Below are 19,947 nucleotides of genomic sequence, written 5' to 3'. Positions count from 1 at the left end.
CTATTATTTTGAGTTATACCATTTTAATGAGTACTAATCTATTCTCAATCTTAATTGAGTTATTCCAATATGTGTAGCTATCATGTTTAGTCTAATATAACATGTCTACGTGTCTTAATTGTTTATGTGAATTATGTGCATCATGCTTAGTGAATTGCCTGCTTCTTCCTTGACTGGTACTTAGTCTAAATTGTAAGAACTTCGTGATGTAGTTGTATTTTTATCATTCGCGCTGCATATTTACTTTGGGACTACGGAACGGTATTCCGGGAGATCCCTTTGCATATTTACTTTGGGACTACGGAACAATATTCTGGGAGATCCCTCTGTACATTTACTTTGGGACTACGGAACGGTATTTCGGCCCTACACATTTACATTTGGGACTACGAGGCGGTATCTCGGGAGATCCCCTGTTGTATTTTTGTGTACTAAGCTGTTACCTTCTATGATTTCATTGTTGTTAAATTTCAGCCTATATTTTATTGCGGTATTACACTCTATATTATTTTATTATATATTTACCAGTAGGGCCTTGACCTGACCTCATCACTACTCGACCGAGGTTAGGCTTGGCACTTATTGGTACCGATTGTGGTGTACTCATGCTACTCTCTGCACATATTTTTCGTGTGCAGATCTAGGTGCACATTATCAGCCGCACTATCAGTGAGCCGGGACAACTTTGGAGACTTCAAAGTATATCTGCCGCGTCCGTAGACTTCGGAGTCCCCTTCTACTCTTTCTCATGTCCATTATTTTCTGTATTTTTCCTTGTTAGATTCTGATGTATAGAGATACTAGATTTTTCTTTCTGTAGTTTGTGATTCACGATGTTCCGGATTTTGTTTGTTGTGTATTTTTGAATAATTGGTTAAATTTTTATTTTTATTTTAATATTCCGCAAAATATTAGGCTTACCTAGTTGTAGAGACTAGGTGCTGTCACGACATCACACGGAGGGGAAAATTGGGTCGTGACAACTTCTCACTGCACTCCCCTATTTTCTAATCATCATCACATCACTCTTGATGTTTTACCTTATAAAAATCAGCATTTGGTGAAAAATGTTTGCCATGATAGTGAGCCATCTTCATATGAAGAGGCAACACTCAATCTTGCATGGCAGGCAGCCATGACACAGGAATTTGAGGTACTCCATGCCAATTATACTTGGGACTTAGTCCCTTTACCAGCTAGCAAACGAGCAATAGGTTGCAAGTGGGTGTATAAGGTTAACATAAAGCAGATGGGAGTATTGAACGGTTCAAAGCCAGGCTGGTAGTGAAGGGATATACACAGCAGGCTGGGATTGATTACACAAAAACCTTCTCCCCTATTGTGAAGATGACAATTGTTAGGGTGCTAGTCACAGTTGCTGTTAAGAGGGGATGGGACATATTCCAATTATATGTGAATAATGCCTTCCTCCTTGGAGACCTATATGAGGAGGTATACACGGAGGATCCTCCTGGTCTTGTAGTTGATCAATGTAGTTCAAGCAGGGTGGTCTGCAAGATAAACAAATCTCTATATGGCTTGAAACAAGCCAGTAAACAATGGTATGCCAAACTGAATGAGGCTCTATCTTCAAAAAGGTACCAACACTCTAAAAATGATTATTCTCTTTTCTGCAAGAAAACTTCCTCATCCACCATCTTTGTAGCTGTGTATGTTGATGATGTTATAATTACTGGGACTAATTCAGAAGAGATTGCAAGTTTAAAAGCATTCCTGGATAAAAGGTTCAGAATAAAGGATTTAGGTAGACTTCACTATTTTTTGGGTCTAAAGGTCCTATACAAACCAGATGGTGTCCTTATTTCTCAGAGGAAGTTTGATTTAGATATGTTGAAGGAATATCAGTGTTTTGACTATAATAGTGTGTCCTCACCTCTTGATATTACTGTAAAGTTGAAGGCACAAGAAGGGAATCTTCTACCATACCCTACATACTATAGAAAGCTAGTGGAAAAGCTCAATTTTCTCACCAATACTAGACTGAACATAGCCGACAGTGTGCAGCTCTTGAGCCAGTTTATGCAAGCTCCAAGAGATTCATATTTAACTGCTGCATTCCATCTTCTCATATACCTCAAAAAGGATCCTACTCTGGGCATCTTCGTCTCCAATAGTCCTGATTGTTCTATCAAAGCTTACTGTGATTCAGACTGGGCTGCATGCCCTGACTCTAGGATATCTGTCACTGGGTACATTGTTCTAGTAGGAGATAGTCCTATTAGTTGGAAGTCTAAAAAGTAGGAGATTGTTTCTTTATCCTCAGCTGAGGCAGAATACAGGTCCCTCAAGAAGGTAGTTGGAGAGTTTGTGGGGTTAAGCAGACTATTTGTAGAACTTACTGTTGCTCAATCCAGTCCTTTTAAGGTGTTTTGTGATAGCCAGTCTTCTATACACATAGCCCACAATCATGTATTTTATGAAAGAACTAAGCACATTGAAGTAGATTGTCACTTTGTAAGAAACAAGCTGCAAGAAGGCCTAATCTCTCTTCATCATGTGGCTACTCATAATAAGTTGACTGACATTCTTACTAAGGCCCTCATAGGGGTCAAACATTCAGCTGTTCTCGGCAAGTTGGCTGTGAGGACCTCACTTCCAACTTGAGGGGGAGGGGGGAGGGGGAGGGGTATTGAATATACTTATTATTATTCTATTCTCTATTCATTTTATTAATTATACAATGTATAGTTAGTATGTATAGTTAGTTAATTTTAGTTGACTCACATACATGTTAGTAGTTCAGTTGTATACATGTATATATACTTGCAAATTAATAGAGTTGATTAGTAAGTTCTCATTATACCAAAATGCACAGCGTATGTCAGTGTTCTCACTCTCCCCCCCTCTCTCACACTCCTCTTCTCTCCTTCTCTTAGAACATTCTAGAGAACTCCATTGAAGCTCAATTATCCTGAGCTTCCTTACAATCATAATAGTCTTTAATAAGTTGTGCTTATATTCTAAGTCAGGTAGTATCTCTTATAATTATTACTTATCTAGTTTTAGATTGAGTAGGTTTCGTTGTTATTCGGATTCTGCCTAGTACTAAAACAATAGTAATCGTTTGGTTAGTAATCGAGCAGTGAGTGACTTTGGAAGGTGTATTTGGGATCGAATGTATATCTCACTCACCTTAAATGTAGTAATTGACTTGTATATTCTATGAACAATGAATCATACTCTTACTTAACGTTGTTAACTAAAAAACGTAAGAGAACAAGGAATTACTTTTATTGGATTTCCCTTTTCTTCAGTTCTACTAACAAAAGAAAATGCTGCTAGGGTTCTAATATTTTTAATCCCCCAAAAAGACAACAATGGTATGTTTATTTTTCTGATCGGTTCGTCTACCTTTATACAAAACAACTATTTTTTTATTACGTACTATTCAAAACGTATAATCTTTCTGTTCATCTCGAATTCAACTTTTTCCACAGATAAAATTATTTAGCTTTTGTATACGGTCGAAAGAGATTTCGGCCTTACCACGTCCGATCGAGTTCGAACGATGATTTATCGAAGTAAGATCCCGAAGGTGGAACGAACTAACCTCAAACCTGGGAGGCCGATCCGTGTCGAGTTCGGTATCATTATCGAGCTCGAATCAAAATCGAACCATGATGCAGAGTAGATCTATCGTTCTGATAATCCAGAGACCAACCAACATCGACCTCGAATCAATTCGAGGGCTCGAGCCAGGATCGGGCTCGAACTAAGGTCACGAGTTCGAGCCGAAATCAAGCTCAAACAAAAATCGAGGGTGTTAAGCAAGATCGAGCTCGCAGACAAAAGCCGTTGCAATCCCACTAGAAAGAATCTTGGAAGAAATTATGGAAAAGCTGACTTATCATGGGTCTCCCACTGAATATTTATTTTATTATGCTTAGAGCCAAATCCCTCCACTATAAAAGGGCTTGGTTACTATTTCTGTAGAACAGGTTTTTCTCAGGATTACATTGTAATAAAAGTGTTATATTCTTTTATAGTAAAGAATCGTTTCTTTCAGAACTCTTAGATTGATTCTATTTGTTGAATCCTAAGATTCATTATTCCTGATAACCTTATCTATTTTGCATTCTCCCCAATCTATATTTATATTTTTATTTATCGTTGCATTTTGTGTAAAGTTACGCCACATATCCTTGGAACTGCATATAAATTCAACTCTATTCATTTTTCGGGTAAACAGTTTGGCGTCCACCGTGGGGATGAGGATAACAGTGGTCATTTGATACAAATCTAAAAAAATACGCCATTGTGCTTTGCACTTATTTCCGAAAACATCTTGAATTTCGGATCAGCTACGAATAACCACCAATCAAATGGCTTCACCGATCGATTATGAAGCCGGCCTTCAAGATGAAACCAACAACTTGGCGCCCGGGGCCGGAAGGCCAATTAATGATAGCTTGGCACCCGAGGTTCGAATCGAAGTACCCGAAATTCAAGCCGGAATATCATTGGATGTCAATTCACAAATAGCTCTGGAGGTGAACCAGCGTTCCAAACCGGAAAGAAGCATTTAGGGGGGTACTCGATGAGTAGCCCGAGACACCCAAAATGCGGGGGAAATCGGGGCCAGCTTACGTATGATCTTCGCGATGCTACAAGCACAACAAGTAGCGATAGCTCAGCTACAGAGCCAAACTCGCACACAAAGCAGGACGGATTCCAATCCACTTTGAGAAATCACCCCCAGAACAGAGCCTGCCATAGTGAAATCTAACGAGCAAGAATCGGGGACTACTCCCGGAATTACTAAATTGCTCGAGGAACTCACAAAACGAGTCGAATCCAATGATAAGCGGGTGGAAACGTACAATGCTAGGGTCGATCAAATCCCGGGGGCTCCACCAATGATAAAGGGGCTTGATTCGATAAAATTCATAAAAAAGCCTTTTCTGACGAGTGCGGCACCAAAGCCAATCCCCAAAAAATTCCGTATGCCTGAAATTCCCAAATATAACAGTACGACCGATCCTAACGAACATGTCACCTCTTACACATGTGCTATAAAAGGCAATGATTTGGAGGACGATGAGATCGAATCCGTGTTGTTGAAAAAGTTCGGGGAGATCCTCTCGAAGGGAGCAATGATATGGTACCACAATTAACCGCCGAATTCCATCGATTCTTTTGCCATGTTAGCAGATTCTTTCATAAAGGCACATGCTGGTACCGTAAAGGTTGCAACAAGGAAATCAGACCTCTTCAAAGTAAAGCAAAGGCAGGATGAAATGGTGAGGGAATTTGTATCCCGATTTCAAATGGAACGCATGGAATTACCCCCGGTCACAGACGATTGGGTCGTACAAGCTTTCACCCAAGGGTTGAACGAGCTAAGTTCGACAGCATCACATCGGCTGAAACAAAATTTGATAGAGTATCCAGCGATAACTTGGGCAGATGTACACAACCGATATCAATCAAAAATTAGGGTCGAGGATGATCAGTTGGGAGCTCCGTACGGACCCGTTCATCAGAACAGGACAGTTACTAAAAACCAAAAGGAGATCGACAGAGAACAAAGGTCGAACAGAGACTGATATCGACCGTACGTCGCAGATCGGGTGAACAACGGTTTAGCATGCAATGCAGTTCATAACAATCGAAGGATTGATCGAGGACAAAATTCTTGGGGGCTTATGAGTAAGAGCGGGTTCGATAAATATGCCGATCCTATAGAAGCACCTCGATTATCGGAATATAACTTCAGCTATCGGACGCATCAAAGACACTAAATGGCCTCGACCCATGTAGACCGATCCTGCCCGAAGAAATCCCAATCAAAGATGTGAATATCATGATACCCATGGCCACAGAACGGAAGATTGCAAGCAACTAAGAGAGGAAATAGCTCACTTGTTTAACAAAGGGCACCTTCGGGAATTTCTGAGTGATAGGGCGAAGAACCATTTTAAAAGCAGGGATTTCAGCAAGCAAAACGAGTAAGAAAAACCGTAGCACGTCATCCACATGATTATCGGCGGCATCGATACCCCTCAGGGACCAGTACTTAAACGTACTAAAACATCAATGGTGAGGGAAAAGCGATCTCGGAGTCAAGATTACGCGCCCATGGGGACTTTGTCCTTTGATGATGAAGATGCAGAGGGGGTCATCCAACATCATAACGACGCACTGGTAATAACTGTACTCATGAATAAAATTAAAATTAAGCGTGTGTTAATCGATCCAGGTAGCTCGGCCAACATCATCCGATTGAAGGTAGTAGAGCAGCTCGGCCTACAAGATCAGATCATACCCACAACTCTGGTCCTGAACAGGTTCAATATGGCATCCGAAACCACTAAGGGTGAGATAATCCTACCAATAAACGTGGCCGGGACCATCCAGGAAACAAAGTTTCACGTGATCGAAGGCGATATGAGATATAACGCCCTTTTCGGAAGGCCATGAATCCACAACATGAGAGCTGTGCCTTCGACCCTACATCAGGCCCTCAAATTTCGGACATCGGGAGGTGTCAAAACGGTGTACGGAGAATAGCCAGCCGCAAAGGAAATGTTCACCGTCGACGAAGCTAAACCAATATCCTCACTTTTGCTGATAAAAGGATCGGATCTGGAAGGAGAACGAGACACCAAATAACAATCACAGACATCGGCTTTGACCCAGCCATACAACCAGAAAATCAAAGAGGATGATGATCAAAGGGTCCCTCGATCTTTCGTGATTCCCGATGACTCCGACGCCACCAAATCAACAATCGAGGAGCTAGAGCAAGTCATATTGATCGAGCACTGGCTCGAGCGAAAGGTATAATTGGGAACAGGGTTGAGCCCCGAACTCAGGAAGAAACTCGTTCAATTTCTTATCGATAACATCGATTGTTTTGCATGGTCCCATTTAGATATAACAGGGATCCCGCCGGACATAACGACACATCGGCTAAGTTTGGACCCCAGGTTCAGACCGGTGAAGCAAAAGAGAAGACCCCAGTCCGAGAGAAAGCACGCATTCATAAAGGACGAGGTAACCAAGCTTCTCAAAGTAGGGTCCATTCGGGAGGTGAAATATCCCGAATGGCTAACCAACGTAGTTGTAGTCCCTAAAAAAGGGAACAAACTTAGAATGTGTGTGGACTATAAGGATTTGAACAAAGAATGCCGCAAAGATTCCTTTCCGCTGCCTAACATCGATCGCATGATCGATGCCACGGCCGGCCATGAGATCCTCACTTTTCTCGATGCCTATTCCGGGTATAATCAAATCCAGATAAACCCGGAGGACCAGGAAAAGACTTCATTTGTCACCAAATATGGAACATATTGTTATAATGTGATGCCCTTCAGGATAAAAAACGCAGGGGCTACTTACCAACGCCTAGTAAATAAAATGTTCGAAGAACAAATAGGAAAATCAATGAAAGTTTATATTGATGACATGTTAGTTAAGTCCCTGCGCGCAGAGGACCATTTGACCCATTTGCAGGAAACGTTTGATATTTTAAGGAAATACAACATGAAGCTCAACCCCGAGAAATGTGCTTTCGGGGTCGGTTCGGGCAACTTCCTCGGCTTCATGGTATCACATCGGGGAATAGAGATTAACCCCGATAAAATCAAGGCCATCGAAGACATCATCGTTGTGGACAGCGTGAAGGCCATACAAAGGCTAACAGGTCGGATTGCAGCCTTAAGCCGGTTCATCTCAAGACCATCTGACCGAAGTCACAAATTTTTCTCTCAACTCAAAAATAAGAACGATTTTGCTTGGACCCCGGAGTGCCAACAAACATTAGAGGAACTAAAGCGATATCTATCAAGCCCACCACTACTTCACACTCCAAAAACATACGAAAAACTTTGTTTGTACCTGCCAGTATCGGAAGTCGCCGTAAGCGGTGTCCTAGTTCGAGAAGAGCAAGGCACGCAATTCCCCGTTTATTATACGAGTCGAACCTTAGAAGAAGCGAAAACTAGATATCCGCTCCTGGAAAAATTGGCACTTGCACTGATAAGCGCCTTAAGAAAGTTAAGGCCGTACTTTCAATATCATCCCATATGTGTGTTAACGACTTACCCGCTTCTCAATATTTTGCACAAACCCGAGTTATCAGGCCGACTGGCCAAATGGGCCATCAAACTCAGTGGGTACAATATCGAATATCAACCTCGCACGACCATCAAGTCTCAAATTTTAGCAGACTTCGTGGCCGATTTCACGCCAACCCTCGTACCCGAAGTCGAAAGAGAACTGTTGAAATCAGGTACATCATCGGGGGTATGGATCCTTTTTACGGACGGGGCTTCGAACGTAAAAGGGTCCGGGCTAGGCATAGTTTTGAAACCACTCACGGGTAGCACTATTAGGCAATCTATTAAAACTATCAGGTTGACTAATAACGAGGCCGAGTATGAAGCCATGATTGCAGGTCTCGAGCTAGCTAGAAACTTGGGAGCAGAAGTCATTGAAGCCAATTGCGACTCCTTGCTGGTGGTGAGTCAAGTAAACAAAACCTTCGAAGTTCGAGAAGGTAGAATGCAAAGGTATTTAGATAAACTGCTTGTCACTTCACACCATTTCAAACAATGGACTTTACGGCATGTACCACGGAAACAGAATAATGAGGCCGATGCGCTTGCGAATTTGGGGTCGTCGGTCGAGGTAGGTGATTCGGGGAATGTTGTTCAACTTTTGAGATTGGTAATCGAAGAAGGTCACGCCGAAATAAATTCTACAAGCTTAACCTGGGTTTGGAGAAACAAGTATATTGAATACTTGAAGAGCAGAAAACTCCCATCGGACCCTAAGGATTCCAGAACCCTACAGACTAAAGCTGCTCGATTCACGTTAGCTTCGGACGGAACGCTGTACCGAAGAACGTTCGATAGACCGTTGGCAGTATGCCTAGGTCTGGGAGATATCGATTATATCCTACGGGAAGTGCACGAGGGTACTTACGGGAATCACTCTGGAGTCGATACGTTAGTTCGAAAAATAATCAGAGCAGGATATTATTGGATCGATATGGGCAGAGATGCAAAGGAATTTGTTCGTAAATGTGACAAATGTCAAAGGTTTGCACCGATAATCCACCAACCCGGAGAATAACTCCACTCGGTCCTATCCCCATGGCCATTCTTGAAATGGGGAATGGATATCGTCGGCCCTCTGCCAACGACCCCAGGTAAAGCCAAATTCATTTTATTTATGACTGACTATTTTTCTAAATGGGTTGAAGCGCAGGCGTTCGAGAAAATAAGAGAGAAAGAAGTTATAGACTTTATTTGGGATCATATTATATGCCGATTCGGGATTCCTGCCGAAATAGTATGTGACAATGGAAAATAATTCGTTGGCAGCAAAGTTACAAGATTCCTCGAAGACCACAAGATAAGAAAGATACTATCGACGCCATACCACTCCAGTGGGAATGGGCAGGCCGATTCAACAAACAAAACTGTCATTCAAAACTTAAAGAAGAGGTTGAACGGCACTAAAGGGAGATGGAGAGAAATCCTGCCCGAAGTCCTTTGGGCATATCAGACAACGTCAAAATCCAGTACGGGGGCGACCCCATTCTCCTTAGTATATGGGTCCGAAGCATTGATACCAGTCGAAGTTGGTGAACCCAGTGCCAGATTTTAATTCGCGATGGAAGAATCAAATAACGAGGCTATGAATACAAGCCTCGAACTATCGGACAAAAGATGAGGAGCTGCTATCGTCCAATTTGCCGCCCAAAAGTAGCGAATCAAAAGATATTATAATCGAAGAACCAAGCTCCGCCATTTCAAGCCTGGAGACTTAGTGTTGAGAAAAATTACCATCAATACCCGAAATCCAAACGAAGGGAGACTAGGACCGAATTGGGAAGGACCATATCAGGTGCTCGAGAACATCGGAAAAGGATCGTATAGGCTCGGCATTATAAACGGCAAACGGTTATCAAGCAGCTGGAATGTATCACATCTAAAATGGTACTACTGCTAAGGTACAACCTTTCCATATTCATTTATATCTCAAAACTGACCCCTACAGAAGTCCGAACAAGGGCTAAGACAGATCTCTCGCTTAAAAGCATGTGTTGCACTCTTTTTCCCTTAGACCGGTTTTATCCCAAATGGGTTTTTCGGCAAGGTTTTTAATGAGGCAACCATTGATCGTGCAGAATTTACAACAATATCCGAGGTCTCACAAGAAATTTATTTCAAAACAACAGGGTCCCAATAGGAAAAATTGTAAGAGCCAAATAGTCGAAGCGAACCATGCTCATATAGATTGGCCCGAACCCAGGCATGTAATAACGTGCGAAGAAAGTTCTCTTCTTTATCGGCATCTTATATCCAATGAAAATTCCTCTATTTTGAGATTTATTTTGCAATCAGAATTAAGATAAACTCGACGACTAAGCCTACGGGCTATTTTTATTTCGAGTTCGAGCAAACACTCACTCGACCATTACGCCTACGGGCTACACTACTTCAAGTTCGAATAATTCATTCGACTAAGCCTACGAGCTACACTACTTCTAGTTCGAATCATTCATTCGACTAAGCCTACGGGCTACATTACTTCGAGTTCGAATCATTCACTCGACTAAGCCTACGGGCTATTTTTATTTCGAGTTCGATCAAACACTCACTCGACCATTACACCTAAGGGCTACACTACTTCGAGTTCGAATCATTCACTCGACTAAGCCTACGGGCTATTTTTATTTCGAGTTCGAGCAAACACTCACTCGACCATTATGCCTTCGGGATACATTACTTTGAGTTCTAGATAACACTCACTCGACCATTATGCCTACGGGCTACATTACTTTGAGTTCGAGCTAACACTCACTCGACCATTACGCCTACAGGCTATATTTCTTCAAGATCGAATCATTGACAACTAATAAGCCTAAAGGGCTACATTGCCCCAAGTTTGAGTAAGTGCTCGCTCGGTTACAGAGGCTACGAAGTCCAAATTTGATTAAGTTGTTTAAATCATTGTGAAAACATTCATAAGGCATGAATAAAGTCCTCGCAAGACGAAAAACAAAAACAGAAGCAAGTCGGCAAAAAGGGAGATATGTCTATATACAAATTTATTTGCATGAGTGATTACAACGTAAAAACTAAGAATTAAACTTCTCGACCAGGAGCGGTCTCTTCTTTATCAACCCCCCCCCCCCCATTTCTGGATCCGCTCTTGCTCTCGTCGTCATCGTCATCGCCATTAGAAACCAGAGCTTCAGCATCGGCTTTGAGTTCTTTGGCCCTTTTTATCTCTTCAGCGAGATCGAAGCCACGAGCATGAATCTCCTCGAGAGTTTCCCTTCTGGATCGGCACTTAGCAAGTTCGGCGACCCAATGCGCTCGAATATCGGCGGACTCGGATGCCTCTCTTGCCTGGACTTGGGCAGCTTCAGCATCGGCCCGATAGATGGCCACGAGCGCATCCGCATCGGATTCGGCCTTGGCAAGTACAGAGGCCAACCGAACCTCAAGCTCCTCAATTCTTCTTGCTTGAACCAGGCCTTTTTCCTTCATTTTCTGAAGTTGGGTTTTGGACGATGATAATTGGGCTCGAGCAGTCTCTTTCTCTGCAGCAAAGCGGTCCATACCTTCTTTCCACCACAAGGACTCCGTTCTTATCACGTCGACCTCCTCACGAAGCTTCCCGATCATCTCGATTTTTTACTACAGCTGTGAGACCGAAATGTTAGCTATCATTCCTTTATCAAGCCCATAGTCTTTCAAAAGCATCATTACCTGCTCAGACCAATCGGTCTGATCTCGATAAGCTTTGGCCATCTCAGCTCGGAGGTCTTTTATTTCCTCCTCTCTCTGCCCTAAGGAAAGTTTAAGGGAGTTCCTCTCGTCAGTAGCCCATTGCAGGTCCGTCGCGTATCGATGCAGCTCATTCTGGGACCGAGAACATTTTTCTCGATGAACTTCCGCTGCCTACAAAGAAACAAGAAGCGAAGTTAATGAAAAACGAACATAAAGATAGTACCGACAAAATAATTTTAAAATCTCACCTAATTCAAAGCCTGCCGCAATCCGTGAAAAAGATCTGATTCATCACCGGCACGGGCAACGTCCTCAATTTCGGTAAACATGTCATGAAAGGGATCTTCTTCATCATGAGGCCTGTCTAGATCGAGGGCTCCCAGAGCTTGAGCATCCCGAATCTCCCCTGCAGAAAAAGCGGGAAAGGTAGGCAAATCCTCGATCGCTGCTGCCCCAAATGACTCGCTTGGAGTTTTCCCCTCGGTTCGAAGGGGTTCGAGGGGCTCTTCGATCATATCCCCTACCGGTTGAATCCGATGAGATGCGTCTTCGATATCTGATAGTTCGGGGACTCTACCCGAATCTTTCTCCGGTATATCTTCAGTTCGAGGCGGAGCCTCATAGAGCATCATCGATCCAGCCGGCGATGAGGCATAGGTGGTTCTCTTCGTTCGGACCGCCAGCGCAGACTCATCGTTCTCTTTTTATTCTTCTTCATCTTCATCCCTTAGATGCAGAACGTATTCTACGGTCAAAGGAATGACATTCTTGTTCGGCTTACGAGCCATCATCTTCTTCGGTTTTGGATATTCGGGAATCAAGGCTCTCTTCCTTTTATTTTCCTTCACCGGCTTTGGGACAGAGGCCGAAATTTCCTCCTCATTGGACAAGGGCCTCAAGACCGCGTCTTTACCCAAACCTGCATATGGGAAACCTTATAAAAATATTTTGAAAACCGCCTCGTTCGAATCATCAGAGTCCGAGAAATGAGCTTGCCGTGATTTTTGGCCTCCCACCGACCCTTTGACAAATCACGCCATGAGCGCTCGGTGTATGTGGAGGTCAAAACAAGGGCTCGTACCCAGTTCTTAAGATCGAGAACTGCTCCGGGCATCCAGGGAACCGCTACATCAAAAAAATAAAAAAAATAAAAGGAGTGTCGATAAGAGAATAAATGAAAGAACAAAATAGAAGCAACAGCAAGATCACACTTACGTTTCATATTCCACTCCTCGGGAAATGGCATCTTTTCAGTCGGAATCAGGTCCGAAGTCCTTACTCGAACGAACCTGCCCATCCAACCCCGATCCCTGTCCTCGTCAATACTCGAGAACAGAGCCTTGGTAGCCCAACACTGGAGTTTTATTAACCCTCCTCGAAAAAGTCAAGGACGGTACAATCGGATAAGATGATCGAGGGTGAACGACATCCCCTCGATTTTGCTCACAAAATATCGGATCAGGATAACGATCCGCCACAAAGAAGGATGGACCTGGCCTAGGGTTACCTGATATTGTCGACACAAGTCAATAATGACGGAATTGAGGGGAGCCAAAGTGAAAGGGTAAGTATACACATTCAAAAACCCTTTCACGTAAGAAGTGATATTTTCGTCAGGGGTAGGAATTATTATTTCTTTTTCACCCCAATTGCAATCCTTGTTTAGCTGATCAAGGTGATTCTCGATTATCGAACACATGTACCTCGATACCGGCTCACACCGGCCATGGACGGATGAACCTTTATCGACCTTAAAATCTAAAGTAAGGACACACGACCCAGGAACACACTCCTCAGGCCGTGGTTCTGCCGGTGTCTCATCGGCGGCACACTATGAAGATAAAGCCTTCTCTTTCTGAGGAATGGTTTGCGAAGTTTTCGCCATTTTCGAATTCAAAGGTGAGGAATAGAAGAAAGTGACAAAGATTTAGCAGAATTGAAGAGGGGTTTTTTGCGGAAAGAAATCACAGATTTACTGGTAAGTTTGAAAGTACGAAGAAGAACTTGGGAAATTTGGAAGATAGATGTAAAAGTGGTAAAAGATAAAAGAAAGGGTTATTTATAGGTTCAAGAGATGGCGATTCAGTATCAGCAGTGGCCGACCACCTCCTGACATGCATTAAATTCCTTGAAAGACTAAACCGACGGGACAGCTACCAGATGCGTCATGGTAGAACCCGATGGAAACGACAGGATATAATCCGATCGAGCTGTTAAAAAAAAACATATCGTTTCTCGCCACATTCTTTCCGAGAAATGAGGGGACTATCTGTATACTGTCGAAATAGATTTCGGCCTTAGTACGTCCGATCGAGTTCGAATGATGATTTATCTAAGTAAGATCCCAACGGTGGAACGAACTAACCTCGAACCCGGGAGGCCGATCCGTGTCGAGTTCGATATCATCATCGAGCTCGAATCAAAATCGAACCATGATGCAGAGTAGATCTATCGTTCTGATAATTCAGAGACCAACCAACATCGACCTTGAATCAATTCGAGGGCTCGAGCCAGGATCGAGCTCGAACCAAGGTCACGAGTTCGAGCCGAAATCAAGCTCAAACCAAAATCGAGGATGCTAAGCAAGAACGAGCTCGCAGACAAAAGCCGTTGCAATCCCACTAGAGAGAATCTTAGAAGAAATTATGGAAAAGCTGACTTATCATGGGTCTCCCACTGAATATTTATTTTATTATGCTTAGAGCCAAATCCCTCCACTATAAAAGGGCTTGGTTACCATTTCTGTAGAACAGGTTTTTTTCAGGCTTATATTGTAATAAAAGTGTTATATTTTTCTACAGTAAAAAATCATTTCTTTCAGATCTCTTAGATTGATTCTATTTGTTGAATCCTAAGATTCATTGTTCCTGATAACCTTATCTATTTTGCATTCTCCCCAATCTATATTTATATTTTTATTTATCGTTGCATTTTGTATTAAGTTACGCCACATATCCTCGAAACAACGTATAAATTCAACTCTATCCATTTTTCGGATAAACAGCTTTAACAAATTACTACAAAACAATCTGGATTTAGCTACGAAGTTGGTCGCGAATATCATATATAACAACATACTGGCAAAATATCCTATAAATAGTGAATGCAATTCATTTGAACAAATTGCAGAGAAGATTTTCAGCATATTGGCTGGTAGGATTTGGGCAGGTCATATTATACAGAGATTCGATTGTGTTCGGATTAAAGATGCTTTCATTGAAACTGATCATCCTGCACTTGTTCCTGTTTGAACTATCGATTCCTTAGATGTTTTTGTTTGAGAAATTTGGTAAACGAGCTAGAAACATGAAGGTATACATGGACATTTTCAGTCAATATCGTTACCCTTAAAAATGGATAATAATTGAATTTATATGCGGTTTTAAGGATATGTGGATTAACTCAATACAAGTGATTAATGACGTTAGATTAAGCAAATAAAAGACGTAATAAATGATCAAACCAATGATAATAATGAGACCGAGCTCGATTAATGGCTTAACGAGGAACATGCCTTCGGCACCGAGCTTGCACTTATGAAGAACTTATGAACACGGATAAGAACTTTGAATAGCTTTCAGAAACAGAAGTATATTGCCTTGGTATGCATATTACAATATCCCTAATGATTAATAAGCTTCCCCTTTATATAGTAGGGGAGTTTAACTCTAAGTACAATCCTAAGAAAGGAAAAAATCTTCCTCTTCGCTAATCATTGATTTTTTGTCGATACGGGACGAGATTCACGCTGTGATATCCGGTTGGGCACGGATATCACGACTCTCTGTTAGTCATGTGCGGTTGTTTGGTAATGTACTCCAAAGTCTTGGGACTCGAACCGGACCCGGAGGACGTGATTCTGACGCATCCGAGGGCAGGTGTTTTGATCGAACCCCGATACAAGGAGCTCCTCGCTCTAATTCCGATTCCTTACCGTCATGTACCTGCTCCATTTGCCTCATCGGGAAACTGGGGTGCTCAGTAGGCTTACAGATAGCCCCCTCATTTCTCGGAGAGTAGGCTTGCTGAAACGATAGGAAATGATAAATATTCTCTGGTTCCTTCCTTCGTATGTTACGACGAGGGAGACGAAACGTCCCATCAGTCTCGTCGTTCTGACTTCGGACACGTGTCGTTCATTGTCTAGTTGCCCTCGAATGCGAAGCATCGGCTGTTTCCCTATAAAATCTTCCTCCCTTTGTTCTTTTTCTATTTTTTGACTAAATTATTACCTTCGAGCTTTCCATCCAACATCAAACCTTCTCTAAACCTTCATATCTTCATCCTTGTTCTTCAATTTTCATAGTGATTTCCAGATTTTTACCCAGATTTTCTTTAAATCTTCATACTCTGTTCTTCATCTTCAAAACCTGTTTTTCCAAAACTTTGCATTCTTTCTTCAACTTTTCAAAACCTTCCCCAGATAACAATGGCCAAAACATTGAAATTTGTTCCTCAACAAGTTGTCTCTTCATATTCTCAACTGGCCGCCAGTACCAAGACGGTTGCCCATGAAGTAGTCACCCTAAAAAAGGCTTCTCCCGAGGTGGTTGCTAATGAACCGACCCCCGAGCCTCCTTTGAAAGTGCTCATTCCCGGGGGCTGCTCAATTGAAAACGACTTTAAATCGAGAAACCCTCACGCAAATAGGACCGGGGTGAAGGAGTTTGAAGGTACATATGCTCTGTGACTGAAGATGTTCTTCCCATAGTTCGAAAGGACTGCAATTGGGAGGGAAAAGACGTAGTAGTCCCCGGGCCCGAGGATGCCGTTACTACCCACATAGAGGGGTACATAAGTGTTTACACTTACCCCTTCACATTGGGCCTGGTGGACCCAGTCATCCTGGACTTTTGCAAGAGGTACGAGGTGTGCCTCAGGCAAATCCATCCATCATTCTGGAGGATCGTGATCCTCCTCCGCTACTTCGTGATCAAGACCGAGAATCGTCGATTCACGATCGACCACCTTCTTCGATTATATAGTCCCCGAATATTCCAAGGGGGACTGATCAAGCTTACTCGACGAGCCAGCAAGGCCCTCTTTTCGAGTATCGACGAAAACCGAGATCGAGGCTGGCAAGGATGCTTCGTTCGAGTGAAGATCGAGGATTTGACCCCCCCCCCCCCAAATACATGCCATTCCCTGAGAAGTGGAATGCGTCCCGTAAGTGCAATCTCTCTTTAAACGTTAAAATTTATTTTTCTTGAGTTTCTTCCTTATCATTCATACTCGTGGTCGTGCAGCCATCGCCCGAGTTTCGAAAGCAGTTCCCCGGCTAAAATAATGGATTGAGGGCATCTGCACTCAAATGTCGTACTCCGAGCGCACATGGCGCGGACTCTCGGAGGGCTGATGGGAGGCATGTTCTCATGGTAAGGCCTCCTTTTGAACAGTTAATACCATGCTTCTATCTTCTATCATACTGACTTCTCTTTCCCTTTGTTATAGCAGGTCTGCCTAAGGCCACCAAACTCAGGCCTTTGTAATGGGATGAGGATGTGTCTCTGTCCGCTGATCCCTCCATTGCGGGGCAGCCCGGGGTTGCCGCAGAAGAAAAGAAGAAAAGGAAGAGAAACTTCGGGTTCCTCGAGTCTGAGGTGAAGAAACCAAAGAAGAGGGTGGTCCGCAAGCCCAGGAGGAGCTCTAGCTCCCGGGTGCCGGGTTCCGACTCTCTTCTTCGGCTTAGGGACGACCCGGAGGATTAACTTATTTTTGTTACCCACGGGACGACCTTTCCCGGGGAGCAGGCGACATCTGAGGGGAAGACTCGTGAAGTCGACCCCCCTCAGACTCAAGAGATCGATGTGGAGACCCCGAGGTGGGAATCCCAGGATGCCGGCTTCACTCCAAAGGATGCGCCTGGTATAATTGAGATTTCAAGGACACCCTCTTACACTGAGTCCATGCTCGAGGAGGCCCAAACAAGAAAGGAGAATTCCAATGAGGGGGTCCATGGTGCGAACGATCCCCTTCACTCCTTTTTCTATGGCACGGACTCGTCTTATTTGGAAGACTTCTCCGAGATAGGCAACCTGGAAGTTCTGGGAAAGGACGCATCCTTGGAAGCTGACGGGCCAAGCTCGAGCCCGAGCCCGAACTTAATCAACCAATTCCCTGCTCCGAAGATGCTCGTGTGTTGTCTGCTCTTATGGGGATAACTATCTACCTCCGATGCCTGGTGACCGAGGAGGACCTAGTAAAAATGAACGAGGTGAATGTGCCGTGCCTTTTCAGTGAGGCGCATCAGGCGCTGAATCGGGTAAGGCATCATCACTTTCCTTGGAAATTTACTTAGGTTTTTTATATTTCTCACGTTTGTCACCTTTTTGCAGGCCTCAGTACTTCATCACGAGAGCTTCCTCCGGTACCGAGTTGAGGTCAACCAACCCGAGCTTGAGATCAAGGATCTTGCCAAGAAAAGGGACATGTACAAGCTTCTTAGTGAGCAACAAGAATGGGACATTAAGAACCTCCAGGCCGAGTTGGATGCAACTCATAAATAAACAATGGTCTTAAGGCGGGAGCACGTCGACTTGGTGGAAAAAGTAAAGGTTTTTGAAGTTAGAAATGAGGATCTGGTCGCAGTGGCTAACAACAATACCTCGCAGGTCCAGCAGAAGATCGACCAGATTGACGAACTCCGAAAAGAGATGGACGAGATCCAAGTAATGGCCGACGGGTGGAAAAGCAAGATGGACATGCTGGCCTCAGAGAAAGAGATCGCCCAGGCCAAGTTGTCTTCGATGGAAGTTCAACTTTGGGTGGCAAAAGAGAAGGATGATACACGAGCTCAGAAAAATGAGGATCTCCGAACACAACTAGGCTTGGCCATCGCTGGACGGGATGCCCTTGGTAAAGAACTTGAAATAACGACGTCCGGGTTGGATATAACCTCGGTCGATGCTGACGAGATTGTGGCCCAATATAAGGCTGAAGTCGAAGCAGTCGAGGCCCATCTGAAGACCACCGCTGAGTACGTGAGGCATCTATCTCGAAGGGAGACCCTAGAAGAAATCCATGCTCGAGGCTTCGACCTATCTACTGAGATCGAGGAGGCAAAAGATTTGAGGTTGAGGCAAAGAATCTAGCTGAACCCCAAGGTGAAGAGGGCTCCGAAGAATCCGAAGGCCCCGATGGTTCTAGTTCCGAGTCGGGATCCGACAAAGATCAGGCGTAAATGCATTAGGATTTTTTAGTTTTTGTATTCTGTACATATTTTTTCTTGAGGCCGTTTTTTGTTGGGCCTTTGTAAAGATATTTCGGAATATATAAAATTTTCCCTTTTTGGCAATTTCAAGTCTCTACTATCTTAGCATTTTTTATAATTGCAAATATTTCTAAAGACTTAGCACATAATCAAACATAGTAATAAGTCATTTATTTTTCGGAGGTCCAAAAGCACCTGTCCTCGATGCAAATTTTGCTCGAAACTTTTGAAAACTCGGAGTGACCGAAAGTTTTCCCTAGATGCTTGCTTAAGTGTTTTTAGATGATGCCTTTGCTGAGGGTAACCTTTTAACAAGTTTAGAATTTTGTTGAAGGCCTTACATTTTGATTACGGGCTTCGGACGTCTCCGAACCGTTTTTAGGGTGGCCATAGCCTTTTAGGTTTAGGCACTGCCTAATAGGTTTTGTGCCTTCGTGTTTCAACAACCCGGGCCGCCCAAAATTATTTCGGACGGCAGTCCCCAAGTGGGGGTAGCCCTTTGGGATCGGATAGGGGTGACCCTTGAGCTCGATAGTCCCCAGGGTAGGAATAGCCCTTAGGCTCGACGCTTTAACAAGCAAAAGTATGTAATAGCAAGTTAGAAACTTTCTTTCATTTCTGTGTGTAACGTAAAGATTGAAAGTGTGTAAAAGCATGTATTATGGATAAGGTGGCTTACGTGGGCACAGTTTATTTTGACCGTTTGGCCAGTAAAATAAATCTTAACCACAGAGCCTAAACTGTTCAAGCACCAAGTTTCCCTCCTTCCTTGCTAAGAAGTTTGACCCGAGGGTGATGGCCCTTAGTATTTGAGGTCGATCTTGAGAGGGCTCGGATACTTTTGATGAGACCATTGACTTCGATTTAAAACCGGTCTTCGATTCTAAGTTAGCACAATTTACTATTGCCTCGTTAAAAACCTTGCCAGAAAACCCATTTGGGACAAAATCGGCTAAAGGAAAAAAG

General features: G+C 43.3%; 1 protein-coding gene across 1 annotated transcript; it reads left to right on the top strand.

Moving 5' to 3' along the window:
• Positions 1 to 18,280: 18,280 nt before the first annotated feature.
• Positions 18,281 to 18,862, top strand: LOC138894669 (tropomyosin-like). Its single transcript, XM_070179386.1, has one exon. It carries the CDS (start codon positions 18,281 to 18,283, stop codon positions 18,860 to 18,862), a length of 582 nt encoding a protein of 193 aa, XP_070035487.1.
• Positions 18,863 to 19,947: the final 1,085 nt, after the last annotated feature.

This window comes from Nicotiana tomentosiformis, chromosome 6, assembly GCF_000390325.3.
Source record: "Nicotiana tomentosiformis chromosome 6, ASM39032v3, whole genome shotgun sequence".
Classification (NCBI taxonomy): Eukaryota; Viridiplantae; Streptophyta; class Magnoliopsida; order Solanales; family Solanaceae; genus Nicotiana; species Nicotiana tomentosiformis.
This window is presented reverse-complemented; position numbering and strand designations above follow the sequence as displayed.

Coding starts and splice junctions, on each gene's coding strand:
- LOC138894669 (XM_070179386.1), top strand. CDS start 18,281: ATGGTCTTAAGGCGGGAGCACGTCGACTTGGTGGAAAAAGTAAAGGTT.